Raw genomic sequence first — 24099 nt, forward strand, 5'->3', positions numbered from 1 at the left:
TATATGTATATATATATATATATATATATATATATATATATATATATATATATATATATATATATATATATATATATATATATATAATAATAATAATAAATTTCTTTCAGCGTAATTTAAAAAACTCAGTATATACGTAGCCCTCTCTCCGAAATCGTCACGTAATAATAAGCTTTGAAAACCTCCAGGTACCGAAACGAGCGTAGAATACATGAATCAAATCAATCCCTCCTAATGAAGGAAACGATAAACATTTCTTACAATATTCTAATCAGTCTAGCAAACCTGACTAACCTTTTTTCATTAGATCGTGACCTTTACTTGCCCAGAGATCCCGGAGACAACGAATTTGAATAAACGGAAGTCTGAGAGTATTTTGAAATGCCAATACTAGCCCTCATTACATCTCCCCTTGCCCCTAAGAATGTTTTTTATGTTTTTGGTTCAAGGTAAACAGATTCTACGTCATGAACGAATCACGCTGGGATAAGGTTAGGCCTAATTTAACTTAAGGGTATCATTGGTTTGACAGGTTCACATTTTTTTTTTTTCTGAGAAAAGATTCTAATCAGGGTGGATAAGGGTAAGAAAGGTTAATGAATGTTTCTCAGAGCCAGTGGTTAAGATATTAATTCTAACTTTTTCGTGTGATAGCATTTTTTTGGATTACTTCTGAAATTCCATATTTAACCAAAATTACGAGGTATACATACATACATACACATACATATGTATAAATATATATACAGTATATGTATGTATGTGTTTGTATACATTACACATGTATATATATATATATATATATATATATATATATATATATATATATATATATATATATATATATATATATATATATATATACATACATATATATAATTACTCACAGGGGCAATGGAATTAATGAAGAGGACAGGACTTCTTCAGGAACATCAGGTATAAATGAAGCCTTCATGTGGACCTTGGCTACTCTTCTCTCACAGTGTAAGTAAAATTTGGTTATCCACCAAAGAGCAAAGTTAAGGAGAAGATTATATGGCTTAAAACAGCACCAAGGAATCATTTAAAATCCATGATACAGTAAAGATACATTCATGTAACTGCATATGTATTCTTCCATGCAGTAATGTAACTTATAAGTGTCTGTGAGTAAGGTTACTGAAGTTGTAATTCTTGCATGTACCTCAACAGTTTCATCTGCCATTACCTGTTCTGTTTTTTTCTTTTATTAACATTACAACAGTGCATACTTTCAGTATGAGTAAACAAGAGAAAGTTCTCTCTCCATTTTGAACAGAAACTGGAAACCATTAAATAAGTGTTGGAACTGGCTTCTGAACTTTCCAGTCAACTTCTTGTTTTTATCTGTAAACTATGTGATATAGATTGTGAAGCTCATCGCTAAAACGTTCATGGTGAGGCAACTAGTGTCAGCTGCACCAAAAAATGCACTTTCTTACCTGCTGATACTTTTGTAAGCAGTCATTGCTGACATGATCTTTGATTAATGGGATAGACCACATCTGAACTTGTCTTTCCATATCTGAAGTTTACAGGGTCAAGCTAACTGCAATTACGACCTTTATTTTTATTTTCCCTTCTACACAAAGCTGTGCCGTGGAAACTGGACGGCTTACCTGTGAGGCTGATCACATGCTTTTGGCTGCTGGTGTCCTTCATCATCGCCAACGTTTACCGCTCTAACCTCATGGCTATGCTCATCCTGCCGAAAGTCACCCTGCCCTTCACTAATCTAGATGAATTGGTGGCGTCTGGCCTCCCTGTGTGGGTGCCTGTTTACTCTGTGCTCCATCTGAGTGCCATGGTAAGTAAGGTCGTCGATAATGCCAGACTTTAGCTTCCAGCGCTGCGACATGTATTTCAAATTCTCTTCAAATATTGCTAAATAATATCTTCAGATACAGAAGAATAAACACATTGCTTAAACACTGTACAGTACTGCGTAAGTTCCCCAAACACTGAACCATAATTCGTGTACTAACTAAGGCAGTGATTCTCAAACTGGGTGCCGTGGCACCCTGGGGTGCCACAGACAGTGCCTAGGGGTGCCGCAAGATTGTCATGAATTTTGTCTTGGCTAGATCATCTCAATGAACATTTGTAGAAAAAAAAGTTTGCAGAAGTCTTCATATAATTATTATCAGTGTCTACTCTGATTATGTTTATCTAATTCTTCTGATATGTTCTTTGTTTGCACAGTATATTTCTGCATGTACGGTTTGCTGATTTTGGTTTGAGTCTGGATAATAATTTTATTCATTAAATAAGAAGTTAATTCACGAAATATGGTGGGTTGGTGAAGAAGGGGTGCCACAGTAATGATTACATTAGTTAGGGTGCCATCACGAAAAAAAGATTGAGAACCTCTGATCTAAGGACAGAGAGAAATAACGTCTAAATTTATCAAAGGATAAATTTTATCCTTGACAGAATTCTCCGAGGAATACATCACTTGGTCGCCTCTATAAACAGTTTGTGAAGCCAGATAACTTTGTTGACATTGCAAAGGCCCTGAGGGGAGTGCACGCCAAAGAGTTTGTGATTACTGGACCTCGAACAGCCATGGAGCAAATCACAGATGAATACTTCTCCAAGGTAACGTCTGTTTTTAATTTAAAGTGTTTTTAATTAAATTTTTGTTCTTCATTACAGCATGTCTACTTTTATAAACAGTTATCCATCTATGTGTGTACTGCACCTTGGTAAAAGGACGTAAAAATAAAAACACTTTAATATGATCTGCCTTCAGAAACCAAGGATGCATTGCTGTACGACACAATTCTGTAACCTCCAGTTTTAATTTTATGGTATGGAGAGCAAGACGGGTAAAACTGCCCAAAACTAGCATGACTCCACGGTAAAGGTTTGTGTTGCTGGACTTCAACCCCTGACAGAAGTCAAACTTTCCTCTTGAAAAGAGAAAGGTTAAATAACCTTTTGTTTACCCTCCAACCAGGTTTTCTGTACTGAGATCCCACTACAAAGATGCTGTGAAATCTCATTCTGACACAATAGGAGAGGGCTACCTCCAACAATGAGGGATTCCCCTCTTCTTCCGAAGAATTTGAAAAATCCTTATGGAGTGGTGTGCCATTTCTAAAATAAAAAAAAGTGTCCAAACACTTTTAAAGAATGGATGGCCTTCTGCTAAGCACAAAGCAAAATTCCTACCAAGAAGTCACATTTTAAGACTACCTACCTGAGGCTTACTTCTTATAAATACAGAATTTATCACACTAAAGGTACTCATTGTGGTGACATTGCCTACTGCTATCAGCAAAAGATAAAGTTAAAAGCACCACACATATTGCTAAAGTATCAAGGGGGCCCTAAAATAGCTTGCAGCTTTCAAAGGAATGTCTCTTTGGTTTACTCCATGGTTATCTGCTCAGCTATGGTTTTACATAGCTTCAAGTAATAAAACTGTTTCCAAAAAAACATGTCATTAAGAATAGAATAAGCAAGATGTCATTTTCTAACAATCATCAGCTATGGAGCACATTTTATCTAGTGTTCAACAATAAGGTACCCACTATTTCTTAATCAGTAAATTACATGGTAAATGATTTATCAAAATAATCACCATCAATGGACACCATTACCAAAAAATAAATCACAGGCCAAATATTATTTGTCGAAAATCAAGTACTAACGCACAAGTATGGAAAGAATATATATATACTGTACAGTATAGAGATTAAGCAGTATTAATTTCATCATATGCTAAATGAAGCATTTGGCCATGCAATAAATTACAATACAAAGAAACGGATTTTGTTGTGATTTCTCATAAAATTAATGTATTCCTTTTGCTTTTCAGTTAGGTTACTGCTCCCTGTATGTGATGCCCGAGGGTATGTTGACACTAACGAAGCTCAGCCTGTTCTTCAGGAAAGGCTCACCGTTGAAAGCAAAGTTTGACCCTGTGTAAGTTACAGTAGCTGCCTCCCCATTAGTTTTCTTAATTTAAAAGAAGAATAATTTAGTTAACCTTGATATTTGACAAATGAAGGTGATAATTATTGAAGCAATATAAGCAAGGATGAATGGTTTGATAACCGATCCCTTAAGGCATTCATTAATTATTGAGGATATTTAGTGTCAGATCTGCTTACTGTATTATGGGTGTTAACTGTGAGCAAATGCCCAAGTACAGGTGCTGTGTCACCAAGTGAGTGCTACTATTAAGTTTATTTGTGAATGGAAGAAGATAGCTTTAGGCAGTGGGGGGAAATTTGTACTGCTGAGTAAATACAGTATTGATTTGCTATCTTTCTACAAGATGCAATTTGCTAATGGCTTATCAGTGGATCTCTTTAATTGCAATATTCTAACTTCTCACACTATTTTAAAATAAGTTAGCTACTGATCTATATATCTCTAATAGCAGACAAACTGAATCTTTTGTGTATTTATACTTCTCTGCTTTATAATCAGTTATATATGCCTTATGATTTTTTATCTTTAACTACTTTACTACCAGTTTCCCACTGACACATGCTTCTTTTTGCGATATTTATCTCTCTTGTGGAAGCTCACTCAACAAATTTATAGCCTCTTTGATTTGTTCCATGGGAAAGTGCAACATTCTGAATAATAATTAATATATGTAAGGGCCAAAGAATGAATGTTTTTAGCCCTTATATCATTGTTATTATTATTATTCCAAATGTTTATACTCTCCCATGGAACAGACAAAAAAAAAAAAAGCTATAAACTTGTTGAGAGAGCTTGCACAAAAAGATGAACATTGCTAGAAAAAAATTGGTGATTTATTGGTAGTACTATATAACAAAAAAAGATAAAAAATAATCATAAAGCATATATAAGCTGATCATAAAGTAGCTAAGCATATTCATATATATATAAAAAAAAATTCAATCAGACTGCTTTTGGAGATGAACTTTCGAGAGATATGTGGATCAGTAGCTAATGTATTCTAAAACACCAATACAGATTAAAATATCACAACTAAAGGGGTTCACTGAGCAGCCATTAGTAAACTGCATCTTGGAAATATGAGACATGAGAAAAGAAATCCAGAAAAAAACCATGATTGGAATAGATCATCTAACTTTAAAATGGAAGTGAAATTTAAAAAAAAAACCAGTGTGACAACATTGCTTGCTTAAACTTCACTTGATGATACTGGGGGCAAAATATTCAAATACAGAACAGTTGTGCTGAACTAAGATAATAAAAATCCTGTTCACAGTGGCTGAGAACTTAACATACTATTGGCTACCTCCCACTTTCCATTTCAACTCTGCCCACAACCAAAAAAATTATGCATAACTTAAAAGCTGAAGCAAAGATACTTAGGGCCTGGACATTTTCAACATCCCAGTCAAACGTGGCATATATCTGTAGTTGGGCTTTCTCACGAGAAAAAAAGAGGGGTCCCTTATCAGAATACCAGCTCTATAAATAAAAATAATTTTTACATTATAAGGTTTGTGAATATGGTACAAGAAAGCAACCATGCAGTCAAGTGTGAATTCCTTAAATGGACAGTAAAATTTCTGTAGATTCCATAGACCTATGGAGACTAGCATACAGGTCAATATGAAAGATATTGTAAGTAGTAAAAAGTTTCATAAAAAATGGTCCACCTTATAGATAAAGAAATCTGTTTAGGTAACCTTATCATACCAAACAGTCTTGGACAACCTTAAATTCTGAATATGACCCAGGAAAACAAAACTTTAAAATGTAGCCTATTTGGTCTGTTTACACCATGGCATGTAGATGAATGGGATTCCATAAATTTGTTCAGTACTCACTAATTTATGAATATTACATACCTTGAACTCGTACAACTATTAATAAAACTTGCAAATCAGTAGAAATTGTCAAGATTATTGCCAAGGCTCATGACTTGGTCTTTGGAACCAAGCAATGGCGATAAGTGAACAGTGGATTTGGGCTCAAAATTTCAAACATATCATTGTATTTAATTTGCACCTTGTTTGAATAAAACTAAAGCAAAATAAGCTGTCTTACCTACTTTATCTTATTCAGAACCCTACTAAAGCAAAAGAAGCTGTCTTACCTCCTTTACCTTACTAAGAATCTTAGTCACATTATCCCGACAGATGACAGAGGATTACGTATAACAACACATACAAAGTGTGTTAATTTTAACAGCTAATAAATCTAGTGCCTTCGTCTCTGAAAATCTGGATTTCAAGCCCAATCCTACTAAACAATTAGGAATTTGAGATGGTAAGTTAATCCCAACATAACTACAGCACTCGTTATCTTTCGCAGAATCATGCGTCTGAAGGAAACTGGTATTCTTCAACACTTATACAAGAAAGCAGTAGCAAATGCAACCGAGTGCCTGAAGCCAATTGCCACAAGCCCAGGATCCTCATCATTACGACCGCTGGATCTTGAAGATTTCTTTGGAGTCTTCATGATTTTTGGCGGAGGTAACATCTGTAGTAATTACAATTTTTTACACTGATAATTATTACCATTCAGTACACTAGTGTTATTTGTACTGGAAAGGTAATATTATCTCAAATAAGAAAGGGGCAAACTTTTAGAATACAGGCAGTACCCACTTACTGGTGGCATTGGTTAACTGTGATCTAGTTTTACTGCGCCTTTCCAGCGATGGCGTTAACTGGATTTTCGACATCAATCTCTGGTTAGCAGCACCAATCTCCACTTAATGGCATCATTAATGGGTTATTTGTGCTATTATTGCTGATTTTCGGTTAGCGGCGCTCGGCCGGGAACGGTACCCCCAACATTAACTGGCGACTGCCCTACCAACTTAGATATACAATTTCATTTAGTTTCAGTGTACAGTACAGTACAGTACTTTCCTCAACATTTCCTTTTCCATTTTGTGCAGATTTCGTCGCTGATGAATTGACAACTGCCATTAGCATTTAAGGTTTCTTGGTATATTTCCTTTGGTTCTTTCACTTCAATCACTGAAAGATAACTGCCCATAACTATTTTTTGCCTTCATGTCATATACTTCTAAGGCAATCATACAATAATAGTGCATGGTGTTCCTTCATATTTATTCTGAAAAGGTTTTGGCAATAAATTTGCTTATCTATTCTCAGGTCAATAAGATTTAAAACTGTCCTAACAGTTCCTGGTGTGAAACTATTGAGGGAGTGGCTTAACAAATTAGCTTTTTTCATCCTTTCAGGATCTTTCATTGGTCTTCTGGCGTTCCTAATTGAGCTCTTGGTGGGGCATAAAAGGTAAGAATATCAAGAATATTTGCCTCAGTTGAAAATCACGACAGCCAAATTACTTGGCAAACATGGATTTCTTCTTATATGACGGATTTCTTGACCCAAGTTGTGGTACTGTATATCTACCCAACGTTTAAACAATGTAATTTCCTCATTTACCATGTGAATTTCAATTTTTTTTTTCAATAAACTTCACTGCATGTAACCTATCTATCTCTCACCACTGTCAGTGTTTTATGACCAGTGTTTACCTCTATGGGGTGGTCACACATGGAACGAGTTTTCCTCACTCTCTGCCAACTTGTGAACTTCTTACATCCTCATCCAGTCTGGTTCTTCAGCTGTGACTTTCCCAATGATTTTCTGGACCTTCTCACTGGCCTTGTCCTGTTACTTCTACATACTCTAACACCTCATTTACATTTGAGATCTTGAGATTATTTTTTCTTCTCTGGATACCATATCTCTCTAACTTTTTAGAAAATGAATCTTCCCGCTGCATTTTAAATCGTAAACCTTAATTTTTCCCACCTCGTTAAAATCTCATCCAATTTTGTCTCGGTATATTATTCCAAACAGAAAAATCAGTCTTATAAAGAAAATTATTTTGGAGTGGGACATGAAATAAGTCTCAGTGGTTTCATTAAAGTACTTTCTAATAATTTACCATCTGTGCAGAGCAGTACAGGCCTTATACAAGCATCAAAATCTTTTGCCTTTATGAATGATCCATTCTCTTATTTACCAACAGTCTAATGACCTCATTTTATTGAATCCATACCGAAGCTACTCACTTTCTTACTTCCCCAACACCTGCTTCAGTCTAGGATGTCCTGTAAGGTCCGTCTCTCTCTTTCATTTGCTCTTCCTATGTTTCTGAGCATTAAAAATCCCTTTCTCTGTAACTCGCAGTCCCAAGTCTTGGGACCTCATTTACTTCATTTGATACCTAGTACTGAATTTGGTGGTACTGTACACCTCCCCAGCAGCATCCACTTCACTTTCCAGACTAATTTGTCTTTTGTTTCTCTCTCTCTTCACCTTGAGGTCATTTGAAGTCCACTGCTTAATAGATGAGTAGCAACGACTTATTGAGGCCATTCAGATCTGACAGAAAATATGATCCTTCGTCTTGAAAAAGCACTTATGAAATAGGGGTCACTGGTAAACCTCTGACCTCTTCTTCGTAGATTTTCTTGAGTAAAAACTGTTCACCTTGCCATATAAAAACTTTTCGATACTTAACGAAATGCACATATAAAAGTGTAAGAGAACAGAGACAGTAACTGTTACGAATAACTCCCAAACAACCATGTTGTTTCATAATAAGCACCATGGAAATGTTTAAATAAAATTTATTCATCTATATACAGGAGAACAGTTTCAGTAAGACAATATACTTCTGCCGACTCCACATACATCCCCTAGGACTCAGTCTACTATACACCAATTTACAAATCATCACGTACCTGTAAAATGAAAAATAAGGCACTCAGTGGGGAAGATGAAAAAGTTAAAATTACTAAATAAAAAATCAGGCAATTTACCCTTGCAATCACTCTCACCAACATGTTTCTGTGCAATTTTAAACCATGCAAGCACAAATTAGACCCTAACTACACACTTCCTGTGATAATGACCTCAGTGCATTATTTGCACTGTATACAGATAGCAATCGAAAGTCATAAAAGCCAAAGAATACTTAAGAATCAATGACTTGAAAGAACACTGAATTTTCATACCAAACCTTTAAATTGAAAATCTACTCATGAATAATAAGGCTAAATATCATCTGTAACTTTACATATAAATAGTAAAAACCTTATGCTCATTACTAACCATGAAGCCAGGGCCTGGGGGTGGACTGGTTAATGATGTCAGTCCATTCTTTGGTTCTGAAGCATAACGGCCATTGTAAGGACCAGCTTTAGGTTCCTGTCCCGATGCTAAGGCTTCTAGGATACCAACCGTGTCTGCAACTTCCAAATCCTCCTAGGAAAGAAAAAATATATAAATATATAATTATTAATCAGTCAATGAGTTCCCAAGTATACTAAAAATTATACATTTTACTTAAAAACTATTTATATTGCTACATAATTATGTGGACTCAAATATACCTATAGTACTTGGCTATAGACTGTCTGATAAAAATTACAAATGCTGAATTTGAAAATTACTGAACTAAAGAACAGCCTTTCAGAACCCAGCTTTATGCAAGTAGGGAAGCACTGTACCTGCACATACAATTTCACAACAGATCTTATACGAAAAGTAGAAAAAATGTGTAAGGGTGTAAAATCTTTCTTTCAGAAGAGGGGAAGTTGAGTTTATAGCATCTACAGTAGTCCACATAACACTATACAGTACTAACAAAAAAAGAAGCTTTGGATGGTGATAGAAAATGTCAAACTGTTTCTGGAGAGCAACATTTCTTTTACCTTCTTTCTGAGTCAAATTAGATACAGCACAAATCATCCGTGTAAAAATAACCCAACTTGAAATTCTCAGTAATGTACTGATGATAAAATATTATTGAAAATAAACTTAAATAAACATCACGAAAACAATGTACTCAATAGAGAAGCAGCTGCAACTTGTATAAATCAAGTAATTCTGGTACGTTGAAAGATCAATTCCTGTTTTAGCATTTAGTTGGAACGTTTTGATTGTGTTGTTAATAAATAGTTTGAAAAGACATTCTTCACTTTCATAGGCCTGGGCTGAGGAATTTGTTCCTCACCAAAACATTAGATCTTATTTAATATATCTAAATTCCTTATAAATCCAAGCATCAGACATGTAACTAATTTGAAGACGGCATAATATTCATTCAAAGGGGCATTATACCTGGATGAACACTACCACTATACATTTGTTACTTTATCTGTACTATCATAACTTTGCAAATTTCATAGTTCAACAAAGCCTGTCATACTTGGCTCCTTTATTTGCAACCTCATTTCCTTTGATGCCCAACATATTTCAACATTCATACCAGACTCATATGATTTGTGGAATGAAAACTTAATTTGCTAAATGTTCAATTAAGGTGTAAAAACATGTAAACAAATCATAAAACTGATGCATGCTTGTAGAAGTTCTAAAAATATTAAGTAATATAGCTCAATATTTGTGCAATGTGTTCTGCAGTACTTACGTAATAGTTATCGTTAATCTGTACCATAGGCGCATTGACACATGCTCCCAAACACTCTACTTCCGAAAGGGTGAAAAGTCCATCTGAGGTTGTCTCTCCAACTTTAATCCCAAGCTTATCTTGGATTGCTTTCATAATGTCATCCGATCCTCGGAGCCAGCAAGGGGTTGTGGTGCACACCTGGACGTGATATTTCCCAACAGGATTCCTGTAATGTAGACAGTATGAAACAGTATTCTGTAATTTATTTGGAAGCACGATAAAAATAAAGCTTCTAAATATGTAATTATTAAATAAATTAAACACAAAACTCAAGAACTTTCATTGCAAATCAGTCTCCCTGAAACAGAAAACACTGGAAGACTGCAGCAACGTGAACATTAAATTAAAAAATTTATTCAGTACTTACGGAAAACTTTAAAACTTACCCAACGCTTACGAATGTAAAATTTTAAAATTTTACTCAGTAATTAATACAACACAGCCATCTCACCTCATAAACATTGTATAGAACGTTGCAACTTCATAAACTCTCATCCTGGGCATGTTAAGTAACTTTGCAACAGCATGCATGGCGCTGATGGGCAACCAGTTGCCAACCTGACGCTGAGCAAGATCTAGCAGTGGAATGACAGCTGCTTTTTTGTGGCCATCTGGATAGATGGACATGATGGCATGAGCACGCTGAAAAACAGATTATGAGATGATTTCAGAGGTTCTGAGGTAAAACTACAACACTTTTGCATTCTGGAAAATTTCTTTTTTAAGAACAATAGTGAAATAACATGCCAGAAAGGATAGTGTTACTTTACAAAGGTTGCTTCTGGTTAATGAAATATAAAAATAAACAAGTAGGGAATTTACTGATGTCATCTGTTTTTAGTATGGAATGACAGAGAAGAATGAATGTCTCCTGAATGTTTAAACGAAGTATGTCTATAAAAGCATGAACAAATTCTGTCTCTACCATAAATATGAAAAACCATAAACTTGAGTGCAGGCAATACTGTACAGTATAGAACCTTTTACTGGACCATACCTTCAAATAATCTTTCCTGGGGATTTAAATTACAAAGTTGAAGACTTAATATCTTAACTAAGTTCATATTCCTCTTGAATGACTCGAGCTCAATCTTAATGCATGTTTCATGGGGAATATTTTTCCAACTGGAACTTATCTTTTATTATGGATATGTATTAAATCCATGTAATATACAAAAGGTAGTTTATTTGGCTATAGAAATGTTTTCAGTTGGAAAATACAACCCCAAAATCTCCTTCTGGATTACGCGTTTCCTTCCTTTACTGAAGTATCTCAGCTAAGTGCACCTTTCCGCATGTACAGCACAAATAGAGATCTGTACATTGTATGAACAAAGCTAGAACCCTTATCCATACTAATCAAGAAACAACAAATTTTAAAAGCTGTTACGGCTTACCTTTAAATTTTCCGCAGTAAATTCGAAGGGAGTGTCGACATTGTTTTCAGGTGTATCTCTATGCTGAAAAGTACAGAATTATTTCCATGAATATGTGGAAACAACCATATTAAAAGTAACCAATAATAATGATATTTAACAAGGGAAACAAGGAGTATGCTCAGTCATTCGAATGTAAGCTCTAGCTGATAAAAGAGACCATGTATGTTTGTGTAATTGTTCCAAATTAGAATACAGTACCTCAGCAATCATATACATATCTCAACAAAAATTCCTCATCAGAATTTATATAGATTTGAAGAATTAAATTAGGGTAAAGTGAATTTGTTTTGAAGTTGCAATTTTTGTGACTACAGTATTAAAAATTTACAAATTTTATTAATACAGTATTCATAGTATATATATGAACCCAAATAAAATATTGGGGAAATTGCACTTTGTAGATACACATCAATGCCTAATTAGAAGCACTACATTGGTACTCCAAATGTTAGACATAGCCACATGGGCAACAAAGAAAAGGAGTGATATTGGTGTCTATGCTGCGATTGTTTTCATTACCTACTCTGATTATAAATACAGCAATACTGGTCCTGACCCATTTTGGAAATATGTGTAACTGGTAGCAAAGTTAAGGAAAGCAAGGAGACAATGCTACTTCGATACTTGAGCTGCATTTACAAAACACAAAAATTAATATAAAAAACAAAGGCAACATTCACTAAGAAGTAATCATTTCTAAAATCACCAATTATAAGTGATAAAATGTAAAAATATTACAGTGAACACTGGCTATTTTACTTACCACAAAAAGGCTGTCACTGCAAACAGCGGGGCTCCCATGTAGATTGCGGACACCCCTTACCTGCAACGGAAAGCAACAGTTGATTGCCCACACTAATGCAGCTACAGTGTATTTCCATACCAGCTAAATCATTATAATCATTATACACACTTAGTAATTGAGTAAAAAGATAAGTGTGTAATTGAGTAAAAAGATAAGTGTTTTCACAAACCGCTTCACTCAGTTTCAAAAGCTCAGCGGCCATCCACTCACTGAACAATGACTTTATACAGCTGAAAAACTTGCCCAAATCTTTGTACTTTTAAATCATGAGCAGCACCCATATTTTCATCTTGCAACACAATATGCAAATTGTTATTTCCAGTTGTAATAGTTTACACTGGTACTTGTACTGTACTGTATTACAGGTGATTTTAGAACTGCATATGACTATGAAACCTTGTACTGAGTCTATTTCTGAAAACTGCAGTATAATCACTCCAGGCCTTCAGTATCCCCTTCTTTCAGTGTTCTGGATAATTGATCTTAGCACCTACGTTACTCTTTGTGAATGGCGAGTTACCTCAAGAATCACATTTAGTTGCCTTACACTGGATAGTGACCATATAACCAATACAATATTTACCAACTACCAAGTATTTCCAAAAAACCTGGACTTCAGTTTTTTGGTCCCTCATTTGCAAATATGTATACTCAAGCCCACTTTCCTTTACAGCAATGAAAATCAAATACAAAATGAAGCATCCTAACTTGCTAATCAGGACATAATTGACAAAATGACAAGGGGAAGGGGGCAGAACTAAGCCTAACCTGACTAACATGCTATATTGTACCACCTGGGGATGAGGGGCCCCTTAAAATATCTTTCAAATTTTTATTACAATTCTTAATTTCCACTTGAAAATTTAATCACAACTGTTTAACATTTCATTGCTTCTACTGTAACAAATTAGGAAGTCTAGAAACAAAGGAGAATTGAGCAGTCTGAAAATATCTTGGAGTTTCAACCACGCATCTTACGAATACCTAACATTATTGAAAAAAGAAACTGCATAAGCAATACTGTCATGCACGTTGCATGTGCCTAACATTTCCAAATAATGTCCAAGAAGTAGCTTTACACCATCAAAACAACAACAACAAAATATACTTAGAAAACACCTAAGTATTCATATTTTTACTCATATATACTTAGAAAACACCTAAGTATTCATATTTTTACTCATATTCAAATAACATTACTCACTGACCACTCACATTCCATTAAGAAAAAATGCCAAAACTCTCTGCGTTTGGCCACTGTACAATCAACTGTTTTATGGGAAACTAGCTACCCTTTGATTGTTAATGCACAAATAAACAGTTTTAGAGAAAACTGCTTCTGACTCCCTAAAAACTTAGCCTACAAAGGATACAAACAGCAACCCTAAATGTCTAACCTGACTGGTAAAACCTCTGGGCTAGACATTCTAACATACACACTACAAGCTTAATTGAGAACTGTAGGGTCTAGAAATCCCTGGTGGGTTACCCCTGGTTGGTGAGGACCATAGCGTACTAAGTTAGGTTAGGATAGATGCAAGTCAGGGTGTTATTAGTTGACTAGGAAAAAAAATTAGGCTGATCAACTGACAGAATGTAACACCTACCTCTGCCTAACCTAAACTGATTTGTTTTAGCCTGAAAAGTATTGTAAAAAAAACTGGTTTAAGACTAACTTTTTTTTACATGTCACTTAAGGCTATGCTTGCTTACAGCAAACTAAAACTTAAAAATGTATAGCAACTCAATGATCCTATGAAGATTTGGACAGGAGACAGGTATGGTAGGCTGGTGGTTCAAGTGCTTAGGTAAAATTTCTTAGAAAATTGGCAACCACAAAGGCTAATCAATGAAATAACTCTGCCACCCTATGTTGGCAACAAGTTTAACACATGTGGGGGAGCAAAGCCAGTCCTGAAGGGTATTTGTATAATTTGTCATCATAACAATGCATATACAATATACTTTTCTATTTTTTGTTTTAATTGGTTTGGGTATCACTATTAATTAGGTTTCTGGTATACCTACGCTATATCAATGTAAGAGGGACCCAGATGGAAAATGGAGGTTTCAGCACCATTGACGATTTGTCTGGTCACCACTGTAAATAAGTCAGTAAAACTGCACACTGCTAACACAGCTTGATTCCCAGCCATCGCCAACTGAAATATTCCCAATCTTTTATTCATGTTTATGATAATAACCATCTTTTATTTGTTTATATTCACTCCTGAGGGGTAGGTAATAAACATGACACCAATTTTGCAAATAAGCCGATAACTGCTGAGCTCGAGGGCCGCAATAGTAGGCTACTCTGCAATTCCATCCGAAATTCGAAGTCAAGTGGGGCTGATGGATTGATTCTGATGTCAGAGCAAGAGGAACGGTACAGAATACCCTTCCCGCTGCCTAGGCTATGCTGGAACTATGTTCAAACCCGCTCAGGTGGCCTCCCAGATCAGGTTGTGGTATGACATTCTTATTAAGGTGAGGTTAGGATGCACCCTTGTAGAAATGTCTTTGATCCCCCGATAAAATTGAAGACTACTGCCGTGTCCCTCTGGGCTTGGTAACTAAGCCATTTAAAGTAGAAAATGGGCGCTGCGTTTAGCACCAGACCCTTAGGGATGGGCATACACAACAGCATAAATAAACAAAAGGCGGTAAATAGGCCCACCCAGGTCGGCGACTGGCTGAAACCAGGACGTGGTATTAGCCTAGTCTTCGATTCCACCAGTCTGCCTTTAAGCTGGTCTTAATTACTAGAAAAAAACAGCCAATTTTGGCATACTTTCTGACAGTGACCAAGAGATGTAGGCCTACATGCAACTCTTCTGCACCTCTAGGCCTACCATTTCCAATGAATTCCTGCAGGCCTGTAAAAGTTGAAAATTTATCTTTTTTTGGTAAATACTATCCATAACCTATAACACCTTCTACAAGGACTCCCACAACCTATAAAACCCTCTACAAGGACTCCCACAACCTATAACACCCTCTACAAGGACTCCCACAACCTATAAAACCCTCTACAAGGACTCCCACAACCTATAACACCCTCTACAAGGACTCCCACAACCTATAAAACCCTCTACAAGGACTCCAATTTATCGACAGATAAGCATAAGGCCCATTCTGCTACTCGTACCTAAGCCATGCACATGATTAAGCCTACGACTGCCGTGTAGGTCTAGACCTAGGCGATCATAGAGGACAATTTAGACTTTAGCCTCAGGTAAGACTTCCCTAATGATAATTAACATGATTAACTCACTAAATTAACTTCAGAATGATCCTACTAACGGCTAAATATAGTAGTCTACGGACTGGAAGTTTCGTAAGGCTGGTAGGTCTATAAGTCTACGTTAGGCCGAGTCTACGTCTAATCTCGACTTCAATGGAATATTTGACAATATTGGTTATTACTGCACGATGAAAAGGCATACCGAAGTCGCCCTAAGGCACCTGGCCATAGATGAGAGCATCTTCAGGAGTGTCGTCGGCTTCTCGGTGCAATTGCAAGAAAACAACACCAAAGATCAGCTGGGTTTGCTCTTAAGGGTCTTACGTAGATGCAATGTTGCCAATGACGAGGTCTTATCTGACGGCGGTTCCATGGCCGGTATCGGCGTTTAAATACTGTATTGATTATGAATGGAGATATTTATCAATGAAATTTTAGGAATGAACTATGTAGAAAAGGGTAAAATGTTAGTTCTACCTAGAAAAGGAAGATCTTTCCTGAAAAGTGACCCCAAGGGTTTTCGGGGGTCGTTTTCTAGGGCCAATATTTCTTGGGGGTTATTTTCTTCATGATTTTTACAGTGTTTTATTTATGTTTTTACGGTCTTCCCCAACGGGCTTGTGCTAAACACGCCGCAAATGAAACCCTTGGGGGTCACTATCTAAGGAAAAAAATCGTAAAAGAATGTAATGCAATACAGCTGAGAAAACGAGAAATTTAGCCCCTTTTGTTTGTGAGGGGCTGGGGCTAAACATCTCGTTCCGTGGAGCTTTTCTTCACAAAAGTATAAATAAAAGGCAGTAAATTTATCTCATGATTTCAATTTTATGATGATCTCACCTGTAGTTCATCCTTTACACCCTTTACTATATTTTCCAAGCAAAAAAATTAATTAATAAACAATATCTCCTTGCGGGGCTCCTCTTTATACATAATTATCATTATGAATGATTTTTGTCTAAATAAATGACTTTCATGGAACAAACAGAACAAAGGTTTTATAAAGTTATAAACGTTCCACTAAATTATAGTGTCAAGAGTGATAGAAGAAGAAGGGAAGCGGTTCCCAACTCTAGTCTAGAGTTGAATCGGTGTCCTTGCTCCTTAGTTGAATTTACTCTTGAGGCTACACACGAATTTTACACCTGTACACTCACCGTTCCAGAACTGGGAGGTTGAGGATGATGACACATAAATCTTTAGAACCTAAGATCAAGGAAGAATGTTCAAATCTTAGATGAGGTTAGTGTTTGTGCATGGTTATACTCTGATCTGCCCTGGCTTGTTAAGTTGGTGACTTCCAGTAGTAGCCTACTTCGAGCTCAATGAAAATGACAAAACGTCAGGAAAGGCTTAAAGTTATGTAGGATATATCGTTATTGTAATGGAAGAGCCACACCAAAGGGTAAAGGTAGAAGGGCCATTGTTTGTTACTGTTGCTTGTAGGTAGTATGTTTTTATGCCATGGCGTACCTGCCGTTCCTAGAAAATGTTTGGTTCAGTGAGGATGGCACAGCTATCATAATTCATTAAGCCATTGTTGCCCTTTCCTGTAAAGAATTATTATATATCGACCACTGTAGGTCCTACTAGGCAGATTGAAGAGAATAATTCTCGAGGGAAATCCACAATACGAGAAAATAGAATCCAAGGCGAAGAACATAATTTAATCTGAAGATTATACAATGTCAGCGGGGAAATGTAGGTAAACAATTGGTAATAACCTGTGATAAGCGCCCATAATGCGTAAATTGCTGGATTTGCTAAATCAGAATTCGGTTAAGGGACATCACAGGGAACGGAAAGCTGCGCCAAAATTAGTAGAGACTGTCGAGGAAGCAATTAAAAATTCTGTGACTGAGATCAGAACTGTACCTTGCAAGGTATGTAAAAACAAAAAGCAAGACCAAAACGTAATAGACATTTTGTGGGTCATCAGAGGAAATAAGGTTTTGAAAGACAAGCAAAATTTTACTGGCTGCCCAAGAAGAAGAGCTCATGATTAATGAAAGCCAGCTAAATCTACAACAACATTAACCTTATATATATAACCCCATAGCTACAGAACTAACCCCCCTAATATGTTTATATGCTAATGAAAATTAGATATCAGACAAAGCTACTGAATTCCTTGTGTTAATCAGAGATATTAAACCTGATATTGTATGTTTTATTAACAAAGAACTGAGTGATCATCTTATTTCAAAGATATATATACAGTATATATATATATATATATATATATATATATATATATATATATATATATATATATAATTTATTGTAGAGAATATTTTATTGTGAGAGAATATTTCAGAAAAGAAAATGTTTTTTTGAAACTTTTATAAAGTTCCAGCATCCACAAGAGAGAAAAAGTGTATGACGTAATTAGGTTAAGTAGCGATTGCAATACCGAATCCAAGATGCAGTTCATTTCACTGTCGGGTTTGTTCAGGTTTTTAACACAAGAACTTTTGAATGTTATTTGCCTTCAGCAACGCGTTTTAGAGCGCGGTAGTAGCAGTGAAGAGAATACCCCAGCAAAACTTGACTTCATGTTTACAAAAGACACCCAGTACGTTGCTAATGTGGAAACTCGCCCTCCAGTTAGAAAGACCTACTATGCAGTGGTTGTATTTGATTTCATTTTGTAGATATTGACGCAGAGGATGTCACTGGTACCCCTCCCCCATTATAAGCATAATTTTGATCAAGAAAATTGCGTAGAAGTGAGAGAATGTTAAGAAATAGACCGGGAAGAGCTATTTAGAGCTAGAGAAATAGAGGAAACGTATCAAATACGAGTCACTGTTATGTAATCTTGCTGATGAGTATGTGCCAAAGACTTAAAAGGACTATAAGGAACAAAAAACACGAGTGGGTGATGAGAGAGGCATGGAAGTGTCTCAGTGCTAGAAAAAACAACTGGGAAAGTTGAAGAATTTACAGTCGGATCTCTCTGTTAGGGGGCGGGAGTCGAAATGACCAAACCACACGTTACGAGGAGGATAAGTGATAACAGGAGAATGGAGACATGCCCTAGGAACAGATATTGGTGCCATGAGGTCAGGGTTGGGTCACCAAAGCAGAAATTTAGTTCCTGGTATACATGAGTGAGCTGGAATGCCCTACCATCCTCTTTGCAGCCTGCAAGTGACCAAAGATTTATAAAGAAATTAGGCCGTATAACGATATGTAAGCAACGTGGAGGAATATTAAGAAACAAGAAGAGCCGAACTGAAAAATTAGCGTAGCAGCAGTAAGGGAAAATAGGAGGGTTGGGTTGTGATCGAGTGAAATGCCCCAGAAATAGACTTGAATAAGTCTGACGGTCCACTTTCCCCAGCCTAGAGGAGTTTGGGACGATTAGGCCTACTTATTTTAGGCCGTGAACCTGGTAGACCGTCACAACTTTAGGCCATATGAAGTTTAGGCCATAAGGCATGACGGAAGCTCCTTGGGACGCCGTGTTTGGTACCAGCCCCTCGGGGATCAAAGTATTATATACACCCATTTCGGCCGTTTGCCAGTTTGGATGTTACGGCCGAAAAAAAAGTTAAGTATACCTTAGTTTTACCAGACCACTGAGCTGATTAACAAAACGTCAAGGATCCGTTTAGAGTAGACAGTCCTACGTTGGTAACCTTACTTAAGAAGGGTTAGTCAGGAGTGGGAAAAAGTAAAGGGGAACATGGCACATGCTCGTACTAGAATTTAAGAGCATGATTATGAAGCCAGGTGTGAAAGACTCGATTTCATAACTCTCGGTAAAAGCAGGCCAAGGTTTAGACTTAACTGAAAACCTTAATTGGTTTGGAAAACCTCCCAGTTTTTAAAGTAGACAAGTTTTCATTATAAACGCTGTACATTAACGCTATCGAAGTTAATATTATTATTATTATTTGTCAAAAATTGCCATTTATTCCCCTTGAATAAAATTTCCTAGTTTTCTTGAATACTTTTTGATGCCCTGTTGAGTTTCCGTACAAACCCAGTAGCTGTGATTTCAGATATCAGTAAAGCCTTTTTAAGGATAGGCATTTCACCTGACTGTCGTGATTATTGCAGATTTCTATGGATAACTGATCCCTCCGATTTGAAGTCTACTGTAACTTACCGGTTTTGTGTAGTTTGTTTTGGAGCTACATGCTCCCCTTTCTCTTGCAGCAAACCCTTTTGCATCATTTATCTTTACATGATAATCCCCTTGCATCATCTCTGATGAAGAATTTCTATGTAGACAATTTTAGTAAAACTTACAAGGATGTGTCAGTCTTGATGGATGAGTATCCAGTAATAAATGAGATTCTTGAAGATGCTAATATGCCTCTACAAGAATGGGTCAGTAATGATTCAGAGTTTAACAGAACCATAGATGTTATCAAAGAAAGAGTGAACGTTTTAGTTTAGAGTGGTATCTAATACAAGATGAGATGCCACTGAAGGAAGTAAATTGTGAGTATAGAGGACCTTTAACCAAGCGAAAGGTTTTATCAGTAATAGCTCGAATGTTTGATCCTCTAGGATTATTGTCACCAATACAGGTGAGAGGTAAATATTTTCTTAAATGTTTGTGGAGTAACTACGGGTGGGATGACCCTTTGCCAGAATCATTATGTTCAAGGTTTGATGAAATTTGCAAGTGTATTAGAAATGTAGAAAGTTTAAAGTTTCCTAGGTTTGTTGTACATCCTGAATGTTCCCACTTACATGTATTTTGTGATGCCTCTAACAAGGCATATGGAGCTGCTGCCTATGTGATTGATTTCAAGAGAAGTGTAAGCAATTTACTGGTCAGTAAGTGTAAAGTTGCACCAAACCCCAAACAGACTATTCCGCGTTTGGAATTGACAGCCTTGTCCTTGGGTGCGAAACTTGCTGGAAGATTAATGCAGAATGATGATTTGAGATTGAGTTCTTGCACTCTCTGGAGTGACTCCATGGTTTCTATTTGTTGGGTGAAGAACAATAATAGTAAAATTCCCTATGTACGAAACAGAGTCACTGAAATTAATGAATTCAAGTTTCCTCTACGGTATACCCCTCTAAGGATAATCCAGCTGATATTCTATCCAGAGGTAGTACTAGTAAAGATTTAGCGCAAAATTCCTTATGGTGGAATGGCCCTAAATGGCTTTTAACTGGTGATTATCCCCAATCTTTAGCTACAGAAACTGTGCATGTTAATGAAATTCTTTCAGAACCTAAATTTGTTAACCCTCCAACCCCATTAATTGACATCCCACGTTACAGTAATTTAAGTAAGCTTAAACGTATCATGAGGTCAATATTGCTTTTTCTTAATAAATGCAGTAAAGGTTCTAAGTTTGTTGTTAACGAAATGAAAGCACTTGTCCTCCTTGAACAGAAGCAACATTTTTCTACTACCAGAATGTACCTCTGTGATAAGAATTCACATGGAGTGTCCATGGATATTAAGAATTTCTGTAATCAGTTGAACTTATTTGTTGATGAGGAAAATCTAATTAGGTCTCAGGGTCGCATGAAAAACGCTTCCATGTCTTATGATACTCAGTGCCCAATGTTATTGCCTTCCAGAAGTTATTTAACAGTGTTGATAGTTGAACATTTGCATAGACATCATCACCATTGTGGTGTCAATTCTGTACTGGTATTGTTGAGAGAAACTTTTTGGGTACCGAAAGCACGACAAGTTATCAAATCGATTCTGTCAAAGTGTGTTTTGTGTCAGAAGTTAACCAAGAAACGGTTGTGTTTGCCTCCTCCTCCACCATTACCCACAGAAAGAGTGAGATATGATAGATCTTTCCAATCAGTAGGAGTTGATTATACTGGTGCTATTAATGTTTTTGATCATGAGACTGGCTTGGAGGAGAAGGTCTTTATATGTCTATTTACCTGTACTACGAGCAGGGCAGTTCATTTTGAATTGACTCATTCCATGACTGCTTCCGATTTCCTACTGGCTTTTCGACGCTTTGTAGCATATCATTCTCTGCCGAGTCTGATTATATCTGACAATGGTAGGAATTTTGTTGATTTAATAATTTCCTGAAGGAAATTATGGATGAACCAGAGGTAAAGTCATACCTTGAAGGAAATTGTGTTAATTGGAAGTTCATTACACCGCGAGCCCCTGGTCTGGAGGCTTTTATGAACGCCTTATTGGTGTTCTAAAGGGATGTTTGTCCAAAGCCTTATATCACAAACGTGTATCCTTTGAAGAGTTGAGAACTCTACTTGTTGAGTTTCAAGCTGTGATAAATTCTCGACCACTGACTTATCTCTCCTCTGATCGAGATTGTGAGGCTTTGACTCCCTCCATGTTACTTTATGGGCGAAATATTTGTATTTCCCTCCTCTTAACAATTCAGCAACTGATGACCCAGATTTCATGAGTTCAAGTGATCTTAGAGAACAATATTTTAGATTATCATCAGTGCTAAGAAAATTTGAGAACTCTTGGAAAAGAGACTATTTAGTGTCCTTGAGAGAGAGACATTTTAATTCTAGTGATTATCTCTCTGCAAATGTGAAAGTTGGGGACATAGTGATGGTAGACTTAGAAGATCATCTGGGAAAGGCTATAGATCCCTCCTCTCATTGGGTAAGGTTACCCAGCTGTTTCCATCGTCTGATGGTGTGATTAGGTCTGTAGAAGTGAGAGTGAATAATAAACTATACATGAGATCAATCACAAAGCTCGTACTTCTGGAATTACCCGAGAGGGAATTTGATAGTGTCGTAACTCAGGAGCCAGATAGTGTGCCTCTGAGTGGTACTAGACCTCGGCGTGCAGCAGCAATCCGCTGTGATCAAGAGAGAAAGGATTTAATTTCTATGGATGTACTCTAAAATGTATATTTGATTTAAATTTTTGATGTGTTAAGATGGTCACAGCTGCATAGCGTTATTCAATTGAATTCGCTCCTGGGTGCAGTTGTGATTACTTCTAATTATGATTCTTTCTTGGGGGAGAATGTCAAAAATTGCCATTTATTCCCCTTGAATAAAATTTCCTAGTTTTCTTGAATACTTAATTTTGATGTATTTCCCAGTTTCTATGAAAAATTACGTTGATGTGATTGTTTGCTCCACAGAAGAAGTTTTTTTTATTATATTAACTATAGCAATGAGTTTGTATAAATTAGTACATTAATATTTAAAGTAGTAAAACACCTTTTTCGCAAATTTTATCCATCTCTATAAAATTAAATGACGTCTGATTGCAGTGTTGTCAAACTTCTTCCTGTGGAGAATGTATATGTTATTTTCTTGTTGTAAGGGCACATGCCAGTAGTTTAAGCTTGCCTTCTGACGAAACCCTTTTTTTTTTGTATGTTGGGTTACGATTAAACAACTTAATGTTTGTGTTTTAGTTGATGGTTTGTTACGTAACCCTGTAGTTTTGTAGATGTGACAGCTGTGCTATCCAATATACTCCTCCCGAGTTTTCTTCCAGGGTGGGAACATGAAGCTCTGCCTGTTTCGCAGCATACTCCAGAAAGGCAAGTTGTAGAAGAAATTCTCGTAAAATCCAGCCCCATCACCTCGTGAACTGTCGTCGTCATTGCAGTAATTTCTTCATAAGAATATTCTGAAATCCCCTTTTTTGGCTATTTATGTTTTTCCTCTATCGAAGTAACGTAACGTTTTGTCAATTTTTGCAGTAATATGTTAATGTTTTCTTGCTTCTTAATGTAACTTGATGGTTGTTGTGTCCTTTAAATATTAATTATATGTGTTAAACTTTTTTTAAATGCGTATTTGTGAACCCGTGTGGCATCACCCAAAAAGAATTGGTGCAGGAAATATAGTTGATTGTTTCTCAACTGCACTTTGTTGGAAAGAATATAATGTTTCTTGACTTCATGGTACATTTAAGTAAGTTAGTAAACTCCTCAGCACTGTAACTTGGTCTCATTCAAAGCTAGGCAGGAGGGCTTAAGGTTGAATGAAATCGTACCGAATGTGGGCCTAAAACTTTAAAGTTTCACCACATTATTATTATTATTATTATTATTAAAAGGATGGTTATTATGCGAATTTATCTTATATAGTGTCTTTTCTATCCTCCATGATTCGCTTTTTCAGGCTCAGCGATGTTAGTCAGTAACTGGCCGATATTCATGTTGGAAAGGACAGTGTGCGGAATATTGGAAGTCTTTTATTACAATAATCAA

General features: G+C 36.3%; 3 protein-coding genes across 4 annotated transcripts in view; 2 read left to right on the forward strand and 1 right to left on the reverse strand.

Moving 5' to 3' along the window:
* Positions 1-7449, forward strand: part of LOC136842860 (glutamate receptor ionotropic, delta-2-like) — a 15670-nt gene extending 8221 nt beyond the window's left edge. For both annotated transcript variants that reach the window (XM_067110742.1, XM_067110741.1), the window contains 6 exons: positions 890-984; positions 1611-1825; positions 2452-2616; positions 3842-3948; positions 6292-6455; positions 7196-7449. In XM_067110742.1, coding sequence (XP_066966843.1) covers positions 890-984; positions 1611-1825; positions 2452-2616; positions 3842-3948; positions 6292-6455; positions 7196-7254 — 805 coding nt within the window. In that variant the 3' untranslated portion in view covers positions 7255-7449. The remainder of the gene's footprint in view (positions 1-889; positions 985-1610; positions 1826-2451; positions 2617-3841; positions 3949-6291; positions 6456-7195) is intronic.
* A 1134-nt stretch (positions 7450-8583) lies between these two features.
* Positions 8584-16293, reverse strand: ND-24 (NADH dehydrogenase ubiquinone). Its single transcript, XM_067110743.1, has 7 exons — positions 16137-16293; positions 12649-12708; positions 11844-11906; positions 10898-11088; positions 10405-10612; positions 9084-9236; positions 8584-8713 (listed from the first exon to the last, which is right to left on the reverse strand). The coding sequence occupies exons 1-7, from the start codon at positions 16173-16175 to the stop codon at positions 8696-8698; spliced, it is 732 nt and encodes a 243-aa protein (XP_066966844.1). The 5' UTR covers positions 16176-16293; the 3' UTR covers positions 8584-8695.
* A 715-nt stretch (positions 16294-17008) lies between these two features.
* LOC136842387 (glutamate receptor 1-like) overlaps positions 17009-24099 on the forward strand; it is a 28437-nt gene continuing 21346 nt past the window's right edge. The window contains exon 1 of the mRNA XM_067109644.1: positions 17009-17176. The gene's annotated coding sequence lies outside the window, so the exon portion shown is untranslated. The remainder of the gene's footprint in view (positions 17177-24099) is intronic.

The sequence above is a fragment of the Macrobrachium rosenbergii genome, chromosome 10, assembly GCF_040412425.1.
Source record: "Macrobrachium rosenbergii isolate ZJJX-2024 chromosome 10, ASM4041242v1, whole genome shotgun sequence".
NCBI lineage: Eukaryota > Metazoa > Arthropoda > Malacostraca > Decapoda > Palaemonidae > Macrobrachium > Macrobrachium rosenbergii.

Bases quoted from the DNA above. Each gene is read 5' to 3' on its own strand.
- ND-24 (XM_067110743.1), bottom strand. From the start codon at position 16,175: ATGCTCTCATCTATGGCCAGGTGCCTTAGGGCGACTTCG. The intron at 12,709-16,136 runs GTATGCCTTTTC...TTTCCGTTGCAG, and splicing joins GGTGCCTTAGGGCGACTTCG to GTAAGGGGTGTCCGCAATCT. The intron at 11,089-11,843 runs GTAAGCCGTAAC...TCTGTTTTTCAG, and splicing joins TTACTGCGGAAAATTTAAAG to CGTGCTCATGCCATCATGTC.